Source organism: Rhea pennata, chromosome 2 (genome assembly GCF_028389875.1).
Source record: "Rhea pennata isolate bPtePen1 chromosome 2, bPtePen1.pri, whole genome shotgun sequence".
Taxonomy (NCBI): domain Eukaryota; kingdom Metazoa; phylum Chordata; class Aves; order Rheiformes; family Rheidae; genus Rhea; species Rhea pennata.
Window position 1 is genome coordinate 15,156,843 of NC_084664.1, and position 25,004 is coordinate 15,181,846.

Below are 25,004 nucleotides of genomic sequence, written 5' to 3' on the forward strand. Positions count from 1 at the left end.
TCCGCGGTTTTACGCGGCTGTTCCCGTTTGAAAGTTTTTTCTCGTGTTTTGCTCCCCGGGACGGAAAGCAAAGGGCGGACGGGCCCGGCGGGGCGGCCGCCTCCCGCCGCGACTCCATTTCGGGCCGGGCGCGAGCGCCGCGCGGCCGCGCGGGAAGGAGCCGCCGCCAACGGCAGCGCGGCGCGTGCGCGGCGCCCCCACGGGACATGCGCCTTACGGCCGCGAGCCGCCGCACCGCGGGGAATTCAGGCCGCCAGCGCTTGCCGTAGAGTGGGCCGTACCAAGAGCGGCTCCTCGCGCGGGGGAGGGGGGTTGTTGGGGCCGGAAAGTGACTGCGCGCCAGGACGCGTCGGCCCCGCCCGTCCCGGCGCTGCTGGGGAGAGCCCGGCGGGCGGCCGCGCACGGCCGGGCGGCTGGGTGAGGGCGAGCCCCGGGGCGGCGGCGCGGGGCGCGCGGCCGCGCCGCCCCCCGCGCTGCGGCAGTGGCGGCGGCGGCGGGGCGGGGCGCGAGGGGCAAGCGGCTTGGGTAATGGCAGCGCCGTGAGGACGAGGAGCGGGGCAGGGATCGCGGCGGCGCGCGCGAGGGAGGCCGGCGGGCGGGCGGGCGGGCGGCGCGCGCTCGGGCCCGCGGCCGCCAGGTAACGCCGCGCCCGGCCCGGCCGCGAGCGCCGGCGCCGCGGGCGGGGAGCTCCGGGCTCCGCGGGAGGTGGCGGCGATCCGCGTCCCCCCGCGCCGCGGGCGGGAGGAGGCCTCCGTGGCCGGGCGGGCGCCCTCCGGCCTGCTGCCCGCCGGGGGCCGCCGGGCCGGGCCGGGCGGGGGAGGGCGTGGTGCGCCGCGGGGCTCCCGGCCGCCCCGTGCCCTGCGCCGCTGCGGCCGGTTTCGCTTTTGTTCCGGCGCGGCGCGGGGCGGCGCGGAGCCCGCGGCCGGGGAGCGCGGCCCTCCCGCGGCTGCCGGGGCTGCCTGGGGCGCGGTGCCGCCGGTCGGAGGCGGGTGCGCGCTCCGCCGCCCGCCCCGCCGCCGCTGTGGCCCGTAATTACCCCTTTCTCGAGGTGTTTAAACAGGCTGGAAATCTGGGGGGTGTCTTGGTGTTAGTCGAAAGTCTGCTTTTATATGTGTGGACAAGTAGGTTCAGCGTGACGGTAGCATGTTCTAAAGAATGGGGTGAAGGAAGCGACATCTTTTCATTTTCTTTGTAAATGTGTTCCAGTAATACCAGCTCACCCTAGGGCTTGTCAAACAGGTATGGTTTCCCACAGGCTGAATAGTGTAAACCCTAGGGTTGATGTTCCTCTATGGTATAATTTTTATCACTGGGGGTACTTGGGTCAATACAAGGCATTTTAATACACTAACCTGGTTGGCTTACACACTGCAAGCACAGAAGTACAGCAGACCCCCCAAAATTTGGTGTCTTACAGGTAAAAAGTCTTACTGAATTTGCTAGCGTTTATATAAAACAATTCTAACTTCATATCACTATGAAAGCTGGCACAATGTGTCAAATTCCAGGCAGCTCTATCTTAAAGCTGTTTAGCACCTGAATACCTTTATGCATATACGGATGCATAGTACTTTACTTTTTATGTATTTCAGTGATACTAAATACAATGTTACTGATTCTGTGTGATGTACTGTGGGAAGACTGAAGTCTTCCTTCCTACCCTCAGTTTTGCTTGTCTCTGAAAATACATCTTTTTGCTTAAAGCTATCAACAGTGAGTTGCAGGGGGAGCAACCTGTAACATAATCGATAACATTCAACTGAGCATACCCCAAAATTTATTAGGAAATTCTTGTGAATGATGATAATTTCTGCTTAGGGTCATCTGTAAATATTTTTGTGTTTTCTGGAATATTAAAGCTTATAGATGAAAACGACGTTTTCTTTTTTTCTAGGAAGTGGACTTCACTGTAATTTACTTCTACTGAGGTTCATATTTCTTTGAAACATACACCACATTGTGTTTTTCAACTTAGCTTAGTGGATGTTCTATATCTAGTTGCTTTATTTGTCAGTTTGGTTAATCTTGTGTTTAGTAGGTCAGTACTGTCCTATCAAAAATGAAGATTTTTTCAAACACAGTAATAGCCATGTTTTAAATGTGATTGTATATGTTTCTACTGAACTGAAAATACTCATGTATCATTTACCGTTTGTTAGTTCTTCTGCTTGAAAGAATTTCCTGTTCATAAAACCTAGGATAATACCACTTCCTTGATGTTATTTAGTTGCTACTCTGTTGTATGAAATCAGGGCAAATGTGGGTAATATATTGATTACATTTTAAATGGAAATTGTCGTATTTCAGGGAAAGGGAAAGAACCCTCTGAAATTCCTGAATTCACAGCAGTTAAGGAGCTTGATTAACTAGTCAGGATGCAATTTTGTGTGCATACAGTTTGCAAGTTAGGTTTGGTTTGTCTGTCTGTCCCTCCCCCCCCCCCCCCCCCCGCCTTAAAACTGAGAATTTACATATCCTGTGGATATGAGAGGGAGCTAATGTGGTCCAATAGTGGCTGTAAAATAAAGAGCCAATAGTGGTTAAGGCAGTAAGTTGTTTGTGTAGGTATATAGTTTTCCATCATGTCATTTGATTCTTTACATGATAAAAATGTTTGTTTTGCTAAAAATTTGTTTGTCACTAGCTTTCTTTTTTTCTTCTGACCTTGAAAATTTGGGAAGCCAAGTTAAGGGTCCCTTGCCTGTCTGTATAACATGGAAATAGGAACATTCTTTTCACTGTTTTTTTTAGTCTTATGATGACATCTTTCTAAGCAAGAATTAGACTTGCTTTGTGTGTGGAATGTCACATATCAGGTCCTTTCTAGATTAGGTGCACAGGACAGGGGTGACTAGAAATGCAGAAAGAGGAGGCCTTCACAGTTTTGTCTTCCTCCCTCCCTCCTCCTTTTTTATTTCCCTGATTTAGTTTTTTATTAACACAGCTTCTGTATTTTCAAGCAGTGTCTTATTTGAGAGAGTCAGTCTATTTGTCCTGCCACACAGTATGATAAGCTGCACAGGCTCTGCGTACTGCTCGGTGTTTAGAAGTGTTTTCTTTTTGTTACCTTCTTCAAAGCTCTCAAATTTTGAGATTTTTAAAATATAACACCAAAAAATGTCTCTTAAAAGCTTGAGGTGAGCATGGGATACAAACTGGTAGTATATGGTAATAGATTTAGAGTGTTGTTGTCCAAAATTCTCATTTACTGCTGAAGTACCCAAAGAGTAGTGCCTCTCTCCCTCCTAACCCTCCCCGCCCCCCCCCCTCCAAAAAAAAAGGAGCGGGGGTGGGGGGAAGCCACTTTCCTCACTTGGCACTTTTAAATGTGCACCTTTGTAAGGTGATTAACTTCATGAGGCACAATACTGTTAGATAAATTGTGTTACGTTATAGGCTATTTGTGCAGCTTTCGTGTTATACTCCATAACTTTAAAAATAAAGCTTGTGAATTTGATTTTCTTTTTTTTCTTTTTTTTTTGCGTTCTTCATGCTGCTATGCCATTGTGTCACAACAGTGTATTGTATTGTTTTAATTATTAGGTGATGTTGTCTGACATGTTTAATTTTTCTGCAGACTATAGCCCCACAATGTCCCTGAAACCACGAGTAGTTGACTTTGATGAAACATGGAACAAACTGCTAACAACAATTAAAGCTGTTGTTATGTTGGATTATGTTGAAAGAGCAACGTGGAATGACCGCTTCTCGTATCCTTTAAGTGAAAATCTGACTCTGTGTGTTTATGCATGTTTAGCATGTAGTAGGCCTGTGTTATGTAACAATTTCATTGGTTAGAAGCGCATTGTAAAGTTGTAGCTGATATTAATCTTATGAATTAGTGGATATGGTCAAAGGGATGTGAAGTATTCTATATGAAAATCACTAGTGTAATAAAAAGTAAACTAGTTTTAAGTTTTGCTTGCTTTCAGTAGCATTAATACTTAGCTTTATGCTAGACCTGTTTACAAAAACAGATACACAAAATTCCTATTCTAATTGTGAGGTTCTTTTGTTTGCTTAAATGTATGTGTGAGGAAACAACACTTAAAACTGAAAATCTGTATATTACAGCATATGCTTGTTTTATCTTTAGGAGCTAAACTGTAAAGCCTCTCCACTTTCTGAAGATACTACCAGTTTTCAGAATTGTTTTTCCATGTGCCTATGGTTTGAATGTGTGCGTAAATATACACAAAAATATTAAGTTGATCATAGTTCACATGGAGCTTTGTGCAATGGTACAATAATCTTTAAATGGCTCTTTCGTTTTAAAGCTTTGTAGATATTTTCTGAGGGCATGGCATCATCTTGTCATGGAGTCAAGTTCAAACAACCAAAATTTACAGATTCTTTGAGTTAATCAAGTGTGCACTGTTGTGCTGACAAATTGTGCTGCACCCATTCTTTCATCAGCAGTTTTTAAGAACTGCCCCTTACAGTCTTCAGGAAATTGTCAACTTTCATGGCTTAAAACTGTAGCCATTTTAACAAGAACACCTTAATGGATTTTAAATTCAAGATAATAGTTGAATGAGATGTTGCAAATGATTGTTCTTGTCATACTTCTCCACTTGGAATTTCTTAGGTGAAAGCCTACCCCAGTCTGCTGTTGATCCTCTTTTGGGACTTCAGTTGGTCAAAATCAGTGAGAGAACACTTATGAATAGCAGACTTGCAAGAATCATTTGGCATGTAATTCTTAATACCTTACTGTTACCTCTTAATCATGTTCCTGAGAAGGTATCACTTAGCACCTTATCTAACATCTTACAGACACAGTCCAAATCCTTTTGGAGTATCCTCTATAGTTGAATGCCTTAAGGAACTTGTGTGACTTGAACCTTCCAACTTAAATGTTTGTTGACTGTTCAATACTTCTGTTAGCTTTAATCAATTTGTATGTTTTAACATAAGGTACTCACTAAGTAGTCAATAACTTTGTGAAAGCGGTAGCTCTTCTGTACAGCTAGTGTGAAAACTTTTTTCCAAGTTTTAAATGTAAAAACAAAAATCTGAAAATCTAGTTTAAATGCTAAATCTTCCTAGTATCTTTGTGCTTTGCATTCTCTGCTAAATTGAACTTAAATGGAATAATCCAGTTTTTAAACATCTACAAAGGTTTTAAAATTAGCATATGTATCTAGGCTTTCCATGGATCAAGCTTCAGAATAGGTGAGGAAATGTATTTGTTTATTTTTCTTGCTGCTTAATTGCAAAAAGGTGGAAAATGAAAACTATGCAGTTTATTTCATTGATTGTAATACTACTAGATCTGTGTAGTCTCTCTGTAGTCTAAACAATGACATGAAAATAAACTATAAGTAAGATAAAAACAAAGACCCAGTCTGCAGCAGACCATTACAACAAGTGGTTGTTTACTTGAGACTGCTGAGATCAGATGGGGTATTCAGACTAAAAGTATTCTAGGGGGAGAGGCTTGTAATGTGCGAATTCCACTTCTGGAATTAGTTCTTGTCGATACACTTCCCCAGAACTTGAATATAGTGTTCTCTTTATAACTCTGATGATAATTTAATTGTTAAACAGAGGTTGTCCTTAAACATAGCTTGTATCTCCTGCTTGAAATACTATAATGTCAATGAGCTGGAAACCTCAACTGTGTAGTGTTTAAAATCTTCTGGAAAAGATCACTTGAAAGATCGTGTGTCACTTTATTTAAACTGTGAGTCATCTTTAGCTACCTTTGACCTTCAGATTTCCTCTCTTACTCTGCAGAAATAAATGTTTCTGGAGTCATTTCATTGTCCAGTAAATGAGTGACAGTTACGTCTCTTTGAGATATTACTGTAAATTTGGTTCTTGGGATACCTTGAATAACTTCTAAGACTTTGCTTCTAACTATTCAGTAGGCTAGGGAGTGCTCTTTAAATTAAGAGGCTATGATCAAGCTGGATTACTCAGTGGTAATTCATGTATAGATTGTTAACTACCTTTTGGCACTAGAACTTTCTTGAACAGGTAAAACATCAGGATCTTCCTGCTATTGGGGTGGTTTGTTTGTTTGTTTGTTTGTTTTTAGTATACAATGTGGCTATTGCCTATTGTGTTTTTTTCCTTTTTTTCCCTGTATACTTCTCCCCCCTCCCACTTTATTTTACGAGGCTATTGTTATGAATCAGAAAGTTACGATCTGGATATGTGTTGTCGAGTATCTTTAAGTTAGGAACCAATTAAAGGGAGTATACGAACATGATTTTTTTTTCTCCTAACTGAATCCTCATATCCTCAATGAATTTTGTTCATCAGGTGTGTGCTATTACCGTGGAAGATTGACAATGACAGAAATTCTCCAGAAGCTCCACTTTGATCTTACAGAAAATATCCGTTCAAAGCCTTCTGTTAATACGTGGTTTTAACTCGATACTTTTATGTTTTTAACTGTTAGGTTAATATTCGTGATCATTTAGGGCCTCGAATGCAGTATTTTGTGTTGATAGTCATTAATATTTTTTCCTCTTAGTTTGGGATGGATTCGGCTTCTCACTGCTGCTTAATGCTCTCCAAATAGCAACTACCTGAGTACTTAAATCACAGAAGGTTTCTGATTTTTTCATGTGCTCTTCAAAACAGCATCAGTTGTGCTTCAGCTTCCTTTGACCTTCTTCAGCCTGCAGATCAGGGTGCTGAACTGAACAGGCAGGTGGCTTTCACCTTTGAAGATACTTTATTGGACAGTAAATGCTTCTTCCAAGGAAGAGGAACAGGAAAAAAAATGATTTAAGTTTATAGAGTAAAATGTCATTTTTTTAATGATTAATCTTCCACTAAAGCTTTTTACTATGGGATTCATAGCGTTTTGAGGGGAAGAAAGCCCACTCAGATTTGACTCAGGGGTATATGTCTTTGAACTTGTTAAATTTTAATTCTGGATCCAAAGATACAGTTAGATGAACAGGTTGGTACATGTTGAGACAGAATATGAACTTCCTGTGGTTAGTCTGTTCTGGAGTACTCTTTTGTGGAACATACTTCTTTATTGACATTCTGAGGAGAATTCTGATAAAGATGATCTATATGAACAAAATAACTCCACTCAAGATCAGGCTATAATTGTTGGCACTCTCTGAGATTCCAGTTGCCAAATAAAGATTTTTTTCCCATCTAGTTGCCCTTCATCAATATCTTCTGTTTTGAGCAGTACTCCTATTAAAAAAAAAAAAGTGCTTTGGGAAAATTTATGTGATAAAACTTGGCATTATTCTGTAGAATAAGCAAAAGACAAGACTTGCCAACTGTCCTCATGTCTTTTTGCTCCTTTTAGACAGGCACGTTTTTTAAGATGAACTGGAGGAAAGCAGATTTTGCGTCATCTTTCAGTTAAAGAGCTTTCCTTAAAAATAATCTATACTAAATCATTATTTTCAGCATGGCTGGTTTTGCATGATACTTAAACTCAAATGTACAAGCATGACATTTTTAGTTTATTTCTCAGTGATGCTCACCTAAAGCTTGACTTGATCCTACTTCCCTGGCAGCAAAGTTCTTAAACATAAATTCTTCTCCTTACAAAGTGGTAGAAGAATATATAGTGTCTTTTAATAAAAAAAACAAGAACAAAAACTTTGCAAACTGAAGGTGTAGCTCCTCAAGAAATTTCAGTGACAAGCCTAGCTTAAGAAGTTTGACTGTTTGTTGCTGCCCTTTTAAGTGAGCAAATGTAATATTTTTGTGGGGCTCTGTGATTTAAACATAGCTACTGAAACAATAATAATTATTGTTAAAAATGAAACCAGTGTGTTTGGATCCTCACCTCCACCATGTTTATTTAATTTGCAGAGTGGTCCCACAAAAATGTTTTACCTGGGAAATTGGAGGGAGGGGTACATGCAGGGACAGCAAATTGTTTTGGACCTGGGGGAGGAAAACTGGAAGCTGGCTTCACTTCATGTTTTGCTATGCTCCATACTTGACTAATCATATTCTTAACCTAATTGATGCTTCTTTTTTAATAGTTATGATTTCCATTAGCCAAAAGAAATAAACTTTATTGATTGTTGAATCTGAAAACTTAGATCAGGGCTTAAATTTCAAAAAATTATCCATTTTTATCTTTTGTGTTCTGTTTAAATTCTTCTAAGATGTGTGAGAAAAAAATATTCTGTAAATATTGGATATGCTTTAAGTAGATATAAACCTTGACTTTGAGCCCAGAGACATTTATGCTTTGTGTGTGGCCTATCCAGAACCTCTTGGAGAGAGACTTTATACCGAGACTAAAATCTTTTTGGAAAATCATGTACGCCATTTGCATAAGGTAATTTGTATAGTTACTGATGTACGTGTGGATATTGTTTGTCTTTTTGTGACATTTGGGGGAGTTTTTTTTGTGTTTTACGTGGATGAAGTTGTACAGATTTTATGCAACTGAATCACAGATGAGTGTTCAGGAGTGTGTGTGTGTGTATAAACTAACGAAAAATTGTTCTTTTGTGTTTAGATGCTTATAACCAAACAAGTTACAGAAATGTTTTAGATCTCAAAATGTACTGTAATTTGTCGTTATCCTTCTGTAAAGGTGTAAACTTACCTATTTTCTTGGAAACCACTTGTATATAGTTTACTAAGCAAAACTTCTGAAATATGAGGGGAAATAAGGTTTGGAGGGGAGAAGGTAGCTATACAGCTATGAATTAACTTCTGTATCATCAGCTAAGACTGATTTCAAGCTGAATCATGATTCATCCTATTGGATATATAGGACTGATGAATAGTGGCTCCTTGTACTTCAGTAAAAAGAGAACTAGATTTAAATAAGATGCCTTGACTGTCTAGAGAATGAAGCATTTCAAACCCTGAATTTGAGCTAAATTTCAAACTCTGCTGAATGATTTATCACTGTTTTTTGAACTTGTTAGTTTTACAGGATAGGCTGAGCACCTTAATGGGAGGTTACACTGGTCTACTTCTGACACCTTCATAGACTAAATCAGTTCACCAGACTTTCAGATAGCCCAGTTAAAAGTTCTCAGCTCAGTGAGCTGAATGAGTTCTCTGAGAATAGCCACCAGCACAGGTAGAAGCTATAGGACATAGTGGAAAGCATGTGTCCACTTCTCAAGTTGGCTCTCCGCCTTTGTTCTTTGAAATAATTTTGGAAAGCCCTTGTGAAACTCGTACTGCAGAGGAAAGGACTCTTCATTCTGTCTTGTCTCCTAACATTCCTCTCATAGGTTAATTTTGTATAGGCTTTGTTACTTGAGACAGAATTCTAGACAGTGTACTCTAGAGAGAAGTATAGTTAAATTCCTAGAATCTCATCCTCCTTCACAAATCATTCTGATTTGTTTAAATCTGAATTGTTAAACTTACTCCTTTGAAATATGAATATACATTGAAAAGTTCAGTACATCAGCAACTTCTTAGATGATAATTAGCTTAAACTCCAAAAGATTTGGGCATAGATTTAGAGAACTTGACATGTTTTCATTTGTTAGGTCCTTGTATATCTGTATTTTGTTAAATTTATTTTAGTGCCAGGATTCTTTGTAAATATAAGAGCTTCTCTAAACCGGTAAGGTATACTGATTTTAAATGTTTACAGCTGAAGGGGGGTACCTCCTCCAGTGTGCATGTAGCTACATGGGTTGATTTATAACAGTAGGGAAGTGGTTGTATAAGTTATTGTGCCAGCATGATACGAGAATATGAACCATGCTTTTTATTCATGGTCAAGTATTAGATAAAATAAATTAAGAGATTGCTCCTTTAAAATGCAAGATAAAACAACTTTTGATGTTGTAGTTGGCTTATCAAAATTCCATAGTAAAGTTTTAGTTTATTTTCAGGTCATTGCAATGATGTTATTTTTGAACTAGTTAATGTGCCATGCTTAAGTGCAGTCTTGATTTTTGAATCTGTGATTGTTACTCCAAAATGGTAATCCTGTTATAACTTATAAACTTTCTACTTAGGTATACTATTTTCGTATTAATCTTAGGGGGTGTGTTTATTTATGTCTCTTCCTTCACAGAGAGTTCTGGAATCTGAAGAACAAGTACTGGTTATGTATCACAGATACTGGGAAGAGTATAGCAAAGGAGCAGACTATATGGACTGTTTGTACAGGTAAGCATTGCAAATGAGTTATGTAGCTTTTGAAATTATTGAAGTGATCCATACTTAAAGTCTACAAATGTTTTTAAGGAGAACAATAATTGAATATGCCCCAAATCAGTTTTGGAAAGAGCGCAGTTATGGTAGCAGAATATGAGAGAAAATGAGAAATATTCCAGCAGGTTTCCTGTACGCTGTTCCTTACCACTGAAGTGATTATCCAAGATGATTGCTGCTATTCTCTCATCATTCTTATAGGCTGCTTCTGTTGTGTCTGGTGTTGCAATGCTAAATATGTTGGTGCTAAGCATCCCAGCACTGAAGCAGTTGATGACACTAGCTGTCCTTCTATCAGGATGGCCCTATCCTGAAGCATGCAGTTGAACCAGCGTGTTGACTTCAAATCTTAAATAGGTACCTTGGCAAAAACACACTCCCTCCTTCTAGAAAAGGGTATATGTTCTTTGAGTCTCTTCAGGTGCTTTTGGAATGTGGTTTCTACTTCTAGAATGGTGGCCTGTGGCTAAATTACACCTTGGCTGATTTAATAATACCAAATATACGAAAATTACCGTGTATGAATTACCATGTAAACTGGTAATGTGTCCCAGGAATTGGCTACCATTCTGATTGTAAAACAAATATGTTCAATTTATTTTTTTGCTAAGTTTCTTGTAGAAGAACTTACAGATTTAGTTTGTTAGATCACCAGGTTCTGAATCTGAAAAGTTTCCCCATAAAAATACCTACATACCAGGCATTTATCTGATATTAATTGATAATTTAGATGGAATACTCCTTCAGGATTCCACTTTAAAGTGGATCAGTGTTGAATGCGTCTTGTATCGCTCTTCTAAATTCTGAACTTTTAAATATTTTTCTGGATTAAAATTGACTTTAATGGGAAGCTGAAATCAGTTGGTGTGAAATTACTGTATTCACATCATTTTTAGTTATTTGCTTATGCTAGCTCTTAATTCTGAAAGTTGATGGTAAAAGAAGGGAAATGGGAGAAGAAAGGAGGAGGTTTGCAATGACATTTGTCATTCAGTGCTTCCTGCTTCAGAATTGTGTGCAAAAGTAGTTTGAAAGCTTTAAGCCAGAATGAGGTGAAGCTTTTGATGAAATTGTGATTTTTCACCTGCCCACTTCTTGCCATCTGCCTCTTAATTGAATCAGACAAGTTTCTGCAGGGATACTTGGCCTTAGTTAAACTCACCTGTTTGTGATCATAGTAGTTTTAAGCTGGATATGTTGTTCTTGAGAAGGCATGTACTGATGCAAGAGAGCGGGTGTGAATGAGGAGAGCACTGGACTTTCTTTTAGCTTGCTTTACAGGAAAAAGCGGAATGACAGCTGTTACCTGACTGATTTTTTTCAAGTGAACAAAAATTCTCAAGGGGCCTGCTGACCTGCCTTGTGTTCTGACCCTTCTGGATGTCCACGCAAGGATGGGAAGTGGCAGGCCTGTGGCCTTCCACACAGGCGTTTCACACACACATTTTCAAGGGCCAGAGCACAAGCTCTGGAATCAGTTTATCAGAGTTACTGATGGTTGCAGAACCATTTAAGGTACTTTGTGAGTCTGAAAGTAGGTTAGGAGCTGTATCGCAGTCTGTCCCCACAGCGTTATCACAAGTCTTCGTTCTTTTGACTCTGTGCTGTTCTCAATTCTTTCAAGTTCAGATTCCTATAGTGCTTTTTTCTTCCTTGCTGGTTGCTTGCCTTCCTCCCAAAATGTTCAGATATCATTAGTCTGGTACGGCCTCTGGAGTCTGAATTTGTTAAAGCGCTTCAGTAATCCTGCCCTCTTCAATGTCTGAAACAAGGCATTTTAAACTGCTAATCAGATCTGAATTTTTTTTAAAAAAATGTCAGTTATGTCCTGTAAGTATTAACATAACGCATATTGTAAGCATGGTAATGAAAGATGGTATTAGCAGTTTTTCCTGAGTTATCTTTTTCAAGAGAGGGAGAACACTTCAATCCGAAAACGTTAGTTATTTGTTTTAAAAGAATATTGAGGATTAAGAGGGACATCTTACCGCTTTTTTTGTTCTTTTTTTTTAAAAAACTACATTCAGTAGCAAATGCCAAAAAGGTGCATTTATAACATTTCTTATATATAACTGTGCCTGAAACTAATGATCCAATTTCTTTTGTTATCTTTAAAACTTAAAAGCAGCTATTTACTAGTTGCAGTTACCCTGAACTGACATAGATCATAACTAACAAAAACTGACCCTATGAAAATTGACACTGTTCTTGGATTACATAGCTCTGTTCTCATCTGTATATACTGAATCGTTATAAGCCCTTAGTTTGTACTACTGCTATGTTCTAACAAAATTTACGGATAATTACCAAAAGATTTCACTACAAAAAATTCAAAATATTGAAGGAAGTATTTCTACAGCAAGTGAATGTCTCTTATGTGACTCAGTTAATCTTTGACTTGACCAGGCAGGGCCACTGAAACAAGGATTACACCTCAAAATGACAGGTGTTTTTTCTCAGCAGATTTTCATCCTTTATACTCTTGGAAGAACCATTTAGCTTCTCTTAAAGTGCTTTGAGTTCATTTTTATCAACAGAATAGTTTGAGTTCCATTTGTATGTTGAGAACATAATTCTGAATACTGGCAGTAAAATAAATACAATTTGAGTTAATTTATCCTGCAGGTCTTTCATTCTAGGTTATTAATCAGTTTGCATTGTCCTGTGTGTTGCCTCATGTAATGCAATGAAATTTTCAAATATTTTCATAATTGTTGCATTTTAGGGTTGGGCTTTTTTTTAACTCTATAAAAGCTCCCATTTGGGATACTGAAGATGCACAAGCTAAACCAGCAGGCTTGTATAAACTGGGGGTGGGGGGGTTATTCCAAAGCAGAAAATGCATTCTTAACTTTGGTTAATTAATGATTGATTGATTGGTTCTGGTTTCTGTGGAATGATAAAGCAACAATGGTTACATATATTTTTGTGCCTGATGTAAGCCAGTAAAGTTTTAGTCTGGGAAAAATGCAAAATAATAAACAATACAGGTAGAGGAAAATACATTTTATGTAAACATACAAGAACTTTTTTTTTACAGTTCAGTAAGTCACTCTAATATTAGTTGACTGCTCAGAATTTTAGCAGTTACTTTGTATATGCATGGATGAATAATATTGGCAAGTATGTTGACAGCTGAATTCTTCTACGAGTGTATTACTTGCCTACCAAAAAATGCTGAAAATAGTATATCACACTTGTTTACTGCATTAGTAACTGATATATTAGTGTTTTAATATGTTATAAAATCTTTTATGTCAAACCCATCTGTATTTTAAGAAATTCTTAAAGATAGCAATGATATTAATTTAAAAAGGTTATCTTTTGTGATGTAGGAAACAATGATATTAATTTAAAAAGGTTATCTTTTGTGATGTAGGAAACATTCTGCAATTCCAGACTTTATTTAAATTTAAAATAGTACTCAAATGTTCTTTTACTTGTCTTAATTAGAATCTCTGTTTCTGTAGGTACCTCAACACACAGTTTATTAAGAAGAACAAATTGACTGAAGCTGATCTTCAGTATGGTTATGGAGGGGTGGATATGAATGAACCATTGATGGAAATAGGAGAAGTAGGTATCTCTGAAAATAGAGGTGAATATAAATTATGTTCAGCAATGCTTCAGGTTCAGCTTTTTTCCCCTAATTTTGATTTTTCTATGTCACAATCTGAATAGTTAAATACAGAAGACACTGTTCTGGAAAAACCTCTGATATATCACATGACATTGCTCTCTAGAAAGTATTTTGAAGAGGTGGCATCTTTGCCATTTGAAACCTTTGAAATACTAGTTTTAGACTTCAGTTATTTATTTATTATTATTGTTTTATTATTATTATTATTGTTTGACTTGATGTCAAATTTAACAACTTCTTTTTGAGATTAGGGCCTGCTGTGATACAGTGCATTGTTTTTTCTAGTGCATGCTGTCTTGTACTTATATTGTACTAACTCAGTTTGAGACTAGAAGAAAGAAAATAGACATTTTGTGTATGTGGGTTTAGAGGGTTTTTTTTAGCATTTTAAAATAATTTGGGGCAAACAAGGGTGACAACTACAGTTATTAAGTTGTAAAGGCTAAGGCTCACTTTTAAATATCTGTGAAATGGAAAAAGTCATAAGTAGTAATATATTTTGACATGTTACCATATGCATTTCAGGTAAGTGTAAGTGAAGCATATATCATTTCTGTTGTTTCATGGCTACTGTTGTACCATGAAATAAATATAAGGAAGTAAAATGAAAAGACAGTTTTACAGTTAAAAAAAAAAAAGAAAGAAAGAAAGAAAAGAAAAAGAAAGAAAGAAATCTTTCAGATTTTTTTCAAAATGAAAAATGTTTTAGAATATCTTTAAGCAGATTTTGAAAACACCTCTTCAGTCTGAATCAGAACAAAACCATGATGAAGAATGCAGTTAAATAGAAAGTCTTCTGTTGAGTGTTTGTCTGTGTATCTGTTTTCTTTTTCTCCTTTCATACGCACACTACTAGTTGGAGAGTATATCTTGTTCTAGCATAATCTGTAGTGGTGTGTTATATTTGTCTTTTCTCTCTACATTTGTTGTTTTCTCTAAAAAGAAAATGAACACTTCTCTCTGTTGTGGTTTGGAAGGCTGTACAGAACACTTTTTCCTCTTTTTTTTTTTTTCCTTCTGTCTTCGCTCCTTGCCCCCCTCCCCTTCTAATTTTAGAACTTGACCTATCAGGTGGTCACTGTTCTTACAGCTCTTGCATGTTATCATTGTAAGTAGATCTGTGCTGCCCATAGTTAAGAGTAGGGAGAGAGGTGTGAGGAAACATCTGCACTTCTGACCAGTATCACCTGGATGGAAGAGGGCACTGCCAGCTGAAATTGTTAAAGCTCTGGCAAGTTGGGAGGCAGGCACCAAGCAAAAGCACCAGAAGCAGGATATACTTTGAGACAGGACAATTCAGTGTTTTCTGTTGCTCCCAGGAAAAGGAATTCTTCTTGTCTACCTGTGCTATTTCCAAGGTTTGCTTATTGGTGCTTAAAGTCTCATCAGTGCTTGGAAGTGCATGTTGCTGCCCATTTGTGTATCTTCAAAATGGCATAAACCATATTTCTTATCTCCTTAGGCTAAGATTTAGGTGAATCTGTCTCCACAGTTGTCTGGGGTAGTTCTTGGCTCAGTGCTAATGACCTTGTTAGTTCAGATCCTTTTAGACTGGGAATTGTTCTGGGTTTATTCCTGGAGGTAGGTGAATCCTCCCCCTGTTTCAGGGCACTACTAGAATCCTCAGATCCCAGTAGCAGCTTCCTTTTTGGCTACAGCTCTCCAAGGATATGTCTTCCAGAGAAAAACAAGTAGCAGACCTGGCATTTCAGCTTTTTTGAGTGTTCATTTTTCCTCAAATCTTTAGAATCTTAAACAGAAAAATGCTGTCACAGAGAAATACTAGTGGGCTTTATGGTTTGTTTGTTTTAACCAGGATCCATTGGAGTGTGTTTATGATCATAAAAACAACGCTTGTAGGATATCAGGCATCACAGTTTCCTCCCTGCCTTTGTGAGGAGCATTGGGGAATGCTTTCTGAGTCTATGTGGATAGACTTCATTCCGTGGTCACTGTTAGGTTCTGATTATGCGCTTGGATATTGTTACAATAGCTACAGTTCCTCTTCTCTCCAGTTAGCTAGAGTACTGGGAGATTACTGTGGAACCGAGGGATTTTTCTCATCTTCTTAATTTCAGTGAATAGTTTAGAAATCTCTGATCCAGAATGGTTTTTCTGATGGGCTGAATCATTATCAATGGCACATGCTTGTGATGATGATGGACCCCTCTAAAGAATACCATCACTTCTATACTACTGTGATAAAGAGCTGTTCACAAATTCAGAGAACTTATTGAAAAATTTGGCAGAGAAAATACAAAATGCTTTTCTCCCAAAGAAGGGGCCCAAATGAGGTCATTTTTCTTCAAGCTTTCCAGCAGATCATCCTATTAGGCCTGGCTTGTCATTTGGGCAGGTGATGTGGAGTCACAGATTCTTAAGCAGGAAACCTATGATTTCTGGTGAAGATGTTCAGGATGATGTCTGCAATTCTACTAATCAGTTTTTGGATTATTTCACTTCCTAATACTCCTTCTGTTTCTCTTTTACTTTCTACTCTTAACAGATTATGAAGAGAGTATTGGTAATGCTGCCTCTTGGGCAGTAAAGCTGGTCTGTTACTGGTGTAGGAGTAGGTTTACGACAGCAGCTTCTTTGTCCTGAAAAGGATTACTGATTGAAGTCCTGTGTTCAGGTAGTTTTTGAGGAATTCATTGCCTTAGAAAGGAAACTTAGTCACATTTTTTTGAACTGCAAGGCATTCGCCAAGTTTATCAAGTCTTTGTATGGAAACATTTTTAATTTTGTTATCATTTCTATTCAGGATCCTGCCATCTATTCTTTGGATTATACCAAGGGGGTTACAAAAGTTTTTATCTCAGTTGTTTCTTACTTGCAGAAGGAAGGAATTACCATTTATTTCTTTTCGGGTGACTGAGTTATCTTGTCCTTTATCTACCCAGGAGCAAAGAGACTTTGTATATGGTTTTCCTCAGCATGAAGTTACAGACATAACATTCTGTATTTAGAATTCGTAGAAGCAGAGTTGTACTCTCTATCTGTTAAAGTTGATTTACTTTAACATCACTCCAGTGTGCTAATGAGTCTTTGGGAGCTTTTCAATAATCTGCTTATATCCAGATTATGTGCCTGCTTAGCTTTTCTGGGGTATGCAGTGAGTACTTGTGTGAGGCTGGAGGGGGATGTGAATGATGTTTATGGGTATGGCTGCAAACAATTTATCATCCCAACAAGCATTCCAGAGATCAAATGATTATAGTACTGGGAGAAGTACAAGATGAGATTTGTTGGTGAAAGGAGTCAGCCAGTGCTTGCAGAAGATCTTATCCTTTTATATTTTCTGAATGTATAATGAAGGATACTACTTCTCTGAGTTGCGAATGTCAGTGATTTCAGAGTTCTGAATTTTCAGTGACTTCTGGGAGCACTGAGCTATGAAATGTTTGGGATGTGGCTTCCATTTTTTTATGTATCATAAGGCAAAACATGCTGGAATTGGATGAACTACTCTGTTCTGTATCGTCAGTCTAAGTGGAGCAGTGAGGTCAGTCTCTGCAAGGAGAACAAAGTCTCTTGAGTTGATATATCATTGCTGGATTGATCTGTCTGTAATGTACTTAAAAAAAAAAAAAAAAGACAACTTGAGCTTTTCAAATTGGCGGATCACATGCGAGATACTGTATCAGAGACCACATTTAAGAGCTCACACTATGGAATGAAACTACCTGAGGTCAACCCCTTAACCTCACAGTCACGAAAAGTGACAGTTCTTTTTCTCCAGAATTAATTTCTTTCTGTGCTCCCTGCTGGATGAGTTCCTGCTGTCCTAGTTAGAGAAACTGTTTTTCCTCTAGCTGTTCTCCTGTTCCTTTTCACATAGTAAGACACTGAAAATCACTTCCCAGATAGCTTTGGTTTCATAACATTGTCTGTTTTCTGAGAAGCAAATCTTTCTCTTCTTTGGAGCAGCTTCTGATGCAGCTGGGTCAGCTCTACCTCCCTAACATCTGTGCACTGTATTATAGCATGGTGCTGGATAGTTTTGAGAGACAGAGCAACTTTGTCTGCTCTTTAACAGGAAGATGTAACAGGGGTTTTCACAAAGTGAATCAGATTTGATGCCTAGGCTGCAGTTAGTTGCCTACTTCAAGTTGAAACATACTTGTCTAATGTTTTGTTTTACAATTTATAGCTAAGGGGCTGTTAGCTCTCTCAAGATTTGCTTAGCACTAGTACTACTTCTGTTCTTGCTGAAGTTTGAGCAGTTCAGTTTTTCTCAGTCTACTACTGACTGGTAGGTTTTCTTTTAGAGGTCTCGGGATTAGTTATCCCCATTGAGCTTTAAATCAGGCTTGGACTTAACTTGTTGAGAAAAATCTTTTGAACAGCTATAATCCAAGTGTTTATTAAAATAGCATATTTTGAGAGCAATTACTTTATCCACAAGAATATGAAGTCTTCAAGCCCATTTGACTGATCCCTCTAAAGATACTTTTGGAACAGGATCACCATCACTATTCATCTAAAATTCTTAGTGAAGGTTATTTGAATTCCACTGAAGTCAAGATACTAGCTTGCTAATGTCTTTGCCTAAACTATGTACTGCTTAGTTTGGAGATGTCTTGGATATAAGGGTTCTTGTCTTTTAGACAGACCTCTTAGCAGCTGACCAGAACATGTTCCTTACTGTCAACTAGCTCTTGTTTTATTGTAGTTTTTAGCAATGTTGGTGGTGATACAAAATGAGTCTGTCCTTGATCTGCAAGGCTGCAAGTGTCCTTCATTCACATTTTCCCTAAACATTGTGCTAGTATTCTGGTGTCTGCACGCAGGCAACACTCTCAAAGTAGAAAGGCAGGTTACTTGTCTAATTATGCAGGTATGTTGTTTATATGTATTCTCAAAACTTGTCCTCATGGACAACTTGCTTAGCATCCTTATATTTATTTAGGAGTCCTTGATTAATAGGAGCCAGGGAGTGCACAAGTAGCATGCATACAGGGGCAAGAACAATTTTATTTGGCCACTGCCTGAACAGAAATTCTATGTCTATCATTGCTAGTTTACAGATAGATGCATGCCCTGTGTATTCAAATGCAGCTGGATATTCTGGAAGAAAAATGATAAAATAATCCAGCTTTATTAAAAGGTAGATAAGGCATATTGAGAGGTAGGGTAGGAGCTTGTTTCTAAGCAGCAAAAATTTTTTTAAGGAGGAAAAAGGATATTTCATGACTTATATTTCAAATCATGAGTGCAAATTGGAGTCATCTTTATTTCTTTTTGATTGCTTTGTTTTCTTTACAATGTATATATATATTTATTGATACAAGCTTGTGGTGTTGTGTCCTGACAGCTAGCCCTGGATATGTGGAGAAAACTAATGATTGAACCACTGCAGGCTATCCTCATTCGAATGCTCCTCCGAGAAATAAAAAAGTGAGTGTTGATTTTCTGATTATTTTCTGCTTTTACAATGTTAAGGGTATTTCATTTGTTTATTTTGGAAAGCCTGTGAACTCTGATCAAATTCTTCTCTGTTTTGCCTGAAGATAGTTTTTTGCCTTGATGACATTATTTTATGAACTTCTGTAATGGTTGCTACAAATTGTAGTTTGTGTGTGCAGAAAAGACTCTGAATTCAAAGTTATTTCACTGTAACGCAGGGGTAGTGATCTTTTCTTCCTCAACAGCCCTTCTTACCAGCAGGAGTGGGGAATATCTAGAATAATTATCTAAGGCCCAGAGGGTACCTTTTGCCCTTTTCTTGACCTAAAGCTATCTGCTAACAGTTTCTGTGCTGTCAGTAAACATAAGGATCAGGATTCATGCAAGGGCTTACTGGAGCCAGAAGAGGTATGTTGCTTTCTGTGGGACTCAAAACAATTTTTGGTTATCTGCCAAGACTTCTGGCTTTTTGTTGCTCAGTTGAATGACCAGTTCAACATTTTACTTAACATTCTTGGTACCTTGTTTTAATTGTGAGATGGACATGTTTACTGTTTGCACTTTTTCAGAAATAATAAATTTCTTCAATTTTTGTCACTTTTAAACAAAGTCTTTGGTAATTACAGGGTAGTTACAGTTATAGTATCTCTGTTAAATGCTTGGGATGTTTTTATGAGGGTTTAAAACGTAAAAAAGAACCCTTTTGAAATTTGTTTTATTTATAATTGAAATCTACTACAGACTGTGTGTGTAGTAAGTTCCATCAGTTTTTCACTTCTACTGTTAACTGAGATAACTCTGAAGTTGCCTAATGGCTGGGCTTTCTTAAGTGATTGTGTGCCTCAGTGACTCAGGTGAACAGGTTTAACACAGGTGAACTGAAAGAATGAGGTAATCTGCATGATTGAGGTGCTCTGGGCATGTAGTTACCAGCCAAAAAGTCATACTCAAAAGGCAGCAAAAGACTGATTTTAATATTATCACTTTTCTTCCTTCCTGAATTCAGTTTTTGAAGGCTTTGTAATTGATATGATGTCCTTCTGAGATGCTGCTTCTGAAGCCAGAAAGTACTTATCAACTTTCAGCCACTGCTTCCTTTGTAGCCACTGCTAATTCTGCTTCCTTTGCAGAATTTCCTTTACGATTATATTACAGCTAAAAGAAGATTCTCTAAATAATGGTGAAGAAAATCCTCCTTTATTACATCAAGCACAGTAACATCACACAAATGTTATGATCAATCTGTGTATTTTGTTGAGGGGTGGGGGTAATCTGTTAGATTTTTGTTTTTAAACAGACTTCTGAAGTCTGTTAAAAGTGATGAAATGTGTGTGTTTGAGGCTGACTGTGGACCTCACAAAGGTATGTAAGTCAAGACTCTCATTGGCTCCATGGAGCTTTAGATCCTGAGACTGTAACAAGTTGATGCTATTTGTTACCAAAACATTTGGAAAGCTATATTTAAAACTTGAGTCATTGTCCGTTGTGGTTGGGTCTGTATTTTCTTTTTCTACATTATTAAGGGTTTTACTGTGTGATCTCAAGTTATTTCCTCTCTGTTTCTCAAGATACAGAATTAATAATTTGCATCAGGCTTGTTCTGACCACTTCTTGATTTGCATATCATGTAATGAAATATATAAGAGAAAACTTAGTATACTAACTTCTTTTTGGTATCATGAAGTGCAGAGATTACTTCTGGAATACTTAGGATTGCGTTTCTTTGAAGCAATATTCTTGTCATTGATTTTTTTGCTGTGACTCCATGTCAAGTTTGCAAAAGAACTTGAAAGGATTTTCTGCAAACAGCTGATAACTGTCATTTTAACATTGAGTTCAGCAATTCAGTGATTAAACTGTCTTTGAAGAAATAGATGTCAATAAGTTACACATATCAGAGGTACAAGAATATATGTGGGAAGATTGATTTTGTTACTTGAGAATACTTAATAAAATTACAATACAGAAATGTATACACCACAGCCACAAATAAGATGCCTTTTCTGCTGCACAACTTAAAATTTTGCATGGTTTAATTCATTAAAGTTTTCTTTTATAAAAAGTTTAAAATTGAGTGGTTGAACTTATAATCAGAAGATTTTGCATAATATAAACCACTATGTAGAGTTAATAACATCACTGTGAACTTGTTGCATACAGAGGTATGTTTATTACTGTACTGGAAAGGTAAGGGGAGGGAAACCACAAACTTTGCTTTCAGTTTTTATTTTATGAATTTATTTAACTGCAATTTAAAAAAAGACTTCTAACTAAAGTCGTAAGTACATATATACCTGCAAGAAGCTATAAACTTGCACGATACACTGTACATTAAAATTAACACTAAACTTTTTTTGAGATGTAGAAACAATGAAATACAAGTAGTGACTTAGTTTTCTGTCCTATTAGCATTCAGCTGGCTCACTAAGGGATCAGATAAGCACCAAAGCCAGCACAAGAAAGGGACAAGAGTATGGCCTGCTACTTTTGGCATTAGCAAACTCTTCAGTCAGTTTAGCTTTCTTGTTTAGCTGAACCTATCTACTTTTTCTTTCTTGGCTTAATATTTCCCTGGATTGGAATGATGAGTCAGTTTAACAAAGGATTATACAATTGCCAAAACAATGTGAAAGAGATGTGGAGGCTTGTGACTGAGTGAAAGGGAGCAGGATTTGCCTCCTTGACAGACAGAGTTGTTAAATCTCTTAAGCCTGTCTTGTCTGACTGCACTCTTTTATATATAAAAAATTTTGAATATAACACACTTTCTTCCCCCTCCCTCTAGCCCAAGCATTCCTTCTGCAAGGCAAGCCGAATGTCAGCTTACGCATTTTTGTTTCAACACAACAGGAAGCCGACAAGATCACAAATTGTGAGAAAACTCATGTATGAAATTCTTAAACAGAAATAATAAAAGAAATTGTTCAAGGATTAGCTCAAATGACAGTGTGATTAGTGCAGACTAACCAGGACAGACTTGTTTACTACAGATAACTAACACTCTTTAATTGTACATATTCCTGTCTAAGCTGATAAATAATTTATATGATCCACAGAAAGGAAATCTACAGGAGGTTAAGAACATTTAAAACAAAAATGTTCTAAACAGGCTAGTTTAGTTTACAATGAGTTTTATATTTAATTGGGCTACATGGGCCTTTGGTCTGGCACAGCAGAACACTTAGTTTTAAATGATAGAAATTTAGTTTTAATTAAAACTATATTTATTACTGTACCTTTAAATATGTTTAGATGGATGTAGTATCATGGTGTGCAATACATGCAATCACTGTAAGCTTTAATGTTAAAATAGGAGCAAAATATAGTTAATATAAACTGCACAATCTCCTTGATCTTGTGTTTTGTAGTTTTCTCCTTTGATTTGAAAAAGAAACAGAGAAATTAGTAGACCTTATGTCTTCTACTGATTTATTCTTTTGTGGATTATACAGTAGTTTATCCAGATTCTCAATCAAATATAACCTCATACTTTACTTCTCCCAAGAAGTCCCGTGACAACCCTGCTTCTCAAACTGCTGCAGCCAGTCTGTAGCTGTTTGCATCTGTATTGACCAGCTGACTACTACAAGCAGAAGATAGGCGTAACAGAATTTCCCCTCAGCAGGACCACTGATTTGTGTATCCTCAGCTGATAGTCTTTACCACAACTATGGTGAAAATCATCTCTGAAATTTCTGTAGGTGTCTCAAATTTCATTCAAACTGGCCATCTGCTTTAGATATTCTTTGTAGCACGGTGCTATTTGTATAAACACAAACTTGAAGATGCTGCCAAAGTGGAAGGAGTGATACCTTTGTGACACATGCTGCCTATCTTGTAAATAGTGTAGCTTTTCAGGTTGGTGCACGATAAAGTCTATAACATAGTTTTTGTCAGTACATTTCTTGACACCTTTGATATAAATACATAATGCTCTCACACTGAGGAAACTATTTAACCCTTAAAATGGGGGTGGTGGTGGTATATTTTACAAAAAAATATCTAAATGGTCATGGTCTTTGCTTTGTTTTGTTTTCCACTGTATTAAAATGTGTGGCTTTAGTTAAACAATTAAAGCTGTAAAATTCTGAATCAGAATTGGCAGCATATAATTTTCCTGATACTAAGAATCTTGTTCCAAATTTGTCATTTGATTGGCAAGACACGCTCTTATTGCCTTCTTATCCTGAAGCATGTCAGTTTTACTCTTTATTGTGTGCTACCTCCTCCCCCCAAAGGAGGCCAGTTCCATGTTAAGCTCCTTTTCCTCCAATGCCTTCATGTAGTATGGCCTCTGTTGCTACAGCCCGTCTGCTCCCTTGCAGCTCTGCCATGGAGCTGCATCTATCTCCTTTTACTTTTATACTTTTCCTAATAATACATCAGCCTTTGAACTCCTTAGTCCTGACCTTTGCAGCTTACCTTCTCCTTCAGCATCTGCATTGTGTAAACAGCTCCAGCACTGCATGGGCAAAAGCCTGTGAAGTGACCTGTGAACCAAGCAGGGGGAGTCGTGTAGTTCATGTGGTTGTATCATCAGTGTCTTTCAGGGTCCAGAACCCTGCACACTAGGGGCACATTAAAGTGCAGACCTCCAAGATGCTTCAACTTTTAGTTACAGAGGTTCCTAGGTCCAGGGGCAGTATGCTATATGCAGAGGTTGCATCTATCCTGCAACATACGGGGCTCCTTAGCCCTCCTGGATGAAAGCGGTTTCAGCCCCAGCTGGTACTGGGGCTCCTGCCTTCTTTTGGCATCAGCTGCCACCTCTGCCATCCTATAACCTAACCAAGCAGAGCCAGACTGAGAAGGAATACAGGGTATGATTGCACGTACACTAAACCAGACCTTTATTCGATTTGTTCAGCTAGCAGAAACAAGGGGAAAACTTCCCTCCTATTCCCTGGGGGAGAAAGAAAAGAAAAAATCTCTGAATCAGACCATCCCTTCTGGAGCTGTTACACATTAGATTAGCTCAGTCATAATGAGGAGCCAAGCTGCGCTTGATCTGTTCCCAGACTGCAAGCTGCAAAAAACATTTAGTGATGGCTTGTAATCTGTTAGAAGGCTAGTTCTTTTCTAGTCTTTATGAGCATAAACCTTCAGATTTTAGGACACAGTAGTATTTAAAACAAATATGCATAATTAACAATGTTATAGACACATGAATATTATGTATATAATGTATATACATTGATGTACATTGAAAACATTATATACATTGATGTATATAACAAAGATTACTAGTTTGGTTGTCTAGGCAAACCTCCCTAGCTCATGGACAGCCTTTGTAGTTTTTTAATTAGATCTGAAGCAAACATATAGTGTATATATATATAGTGCGGTTTATGTTTTAAGGATGTCAGTGCTGCTGTGAGTGGGACTGTTTTCAGTGTTTGCAAAGAAGTGAACACTATTTTTGGCATGCAAAACACTTGTAGTGGATCTGAAAAGAATATTTTTTTCATTTGACTTCATTCACTTGAAGTTCAGATACTGACTGCAAAAAATAAGGTTTTCCTTTTCCAATGTATGATAGAAAGTCATGTTGAAGGTGCACCAAGTACATTTTTTGTTCCACATGATATCAGCTCATTCACTGGATGTGAGATACTCAGAAATGAATGTAGCATGCTTCCTGGTGTGATGTTGGCAAAAGTTACTTTCTTGGGGCAGGAGAATGTGATGCTGAAGTAATCAATATTTAATGAGGGCTATACATAAAAGATGGAACTTACTGTAAACTGTAGACTACTTGATTAGAGTGTATGATTTTAGACTACTTACATACATAGCAAGTATTTAGAAATCTTATGACCTG

At 38.1% G+C, this 25,004-nt stretch overlaps 1 protein-coding gene across 7 annotated transcripts in view; it reads left to right on the forward strand.

The window, feature by feature from the left end:
* The first annotated feature begins 332 nt into the window (after window positions 1-332).
* Window positions 333-25,004, forward strand: part of CUL2 (cullin 2) — a 49,012-nt gene continuing 24,340 nt past the window's right edge. Inside the window, exons 1-7 of one of the 7 annotated variants that reach the window (XM_062568900.1) lie at window positions 333-417; window positions 3,578-3,710; window positions 8,176-8,278; window positions 9,995-10,089; window positions 13,605-13,710; window positions 19,092-19,174; window positions 21,969-22,055. In XM_062568900.1, coding sequence (XP_062424884.1) covers window positions 3,592-3,710; window positions 8,176-8,278; window positions 9,995-10,089; window positions 13,605-13,710; window positions 19,092-19,174; window positions 21,969-22,055 — 593 coding nt within the window. In that variant the 5' untranslated portion in view covers window positions 333-417; window positions 3,578-3,591. Of the gene's footprint in view, window positions 418-515; window positions 638-1,124; window positions 1,240-1,392; window positions 1,418-3,577; window positions 3,711-8,175; window positions 8,279-9,994; window positions 10,090-13,604; window positions 13,711-19,091; window positions 19,175-21,968; window positions 22,056-25,004 lie in introns of those variants that run through there. The other 6 variants (XM_062568903.1, XM_062568899.1, XM_062568901.1 and 3 more) reach the window with 6 other exon arrangements.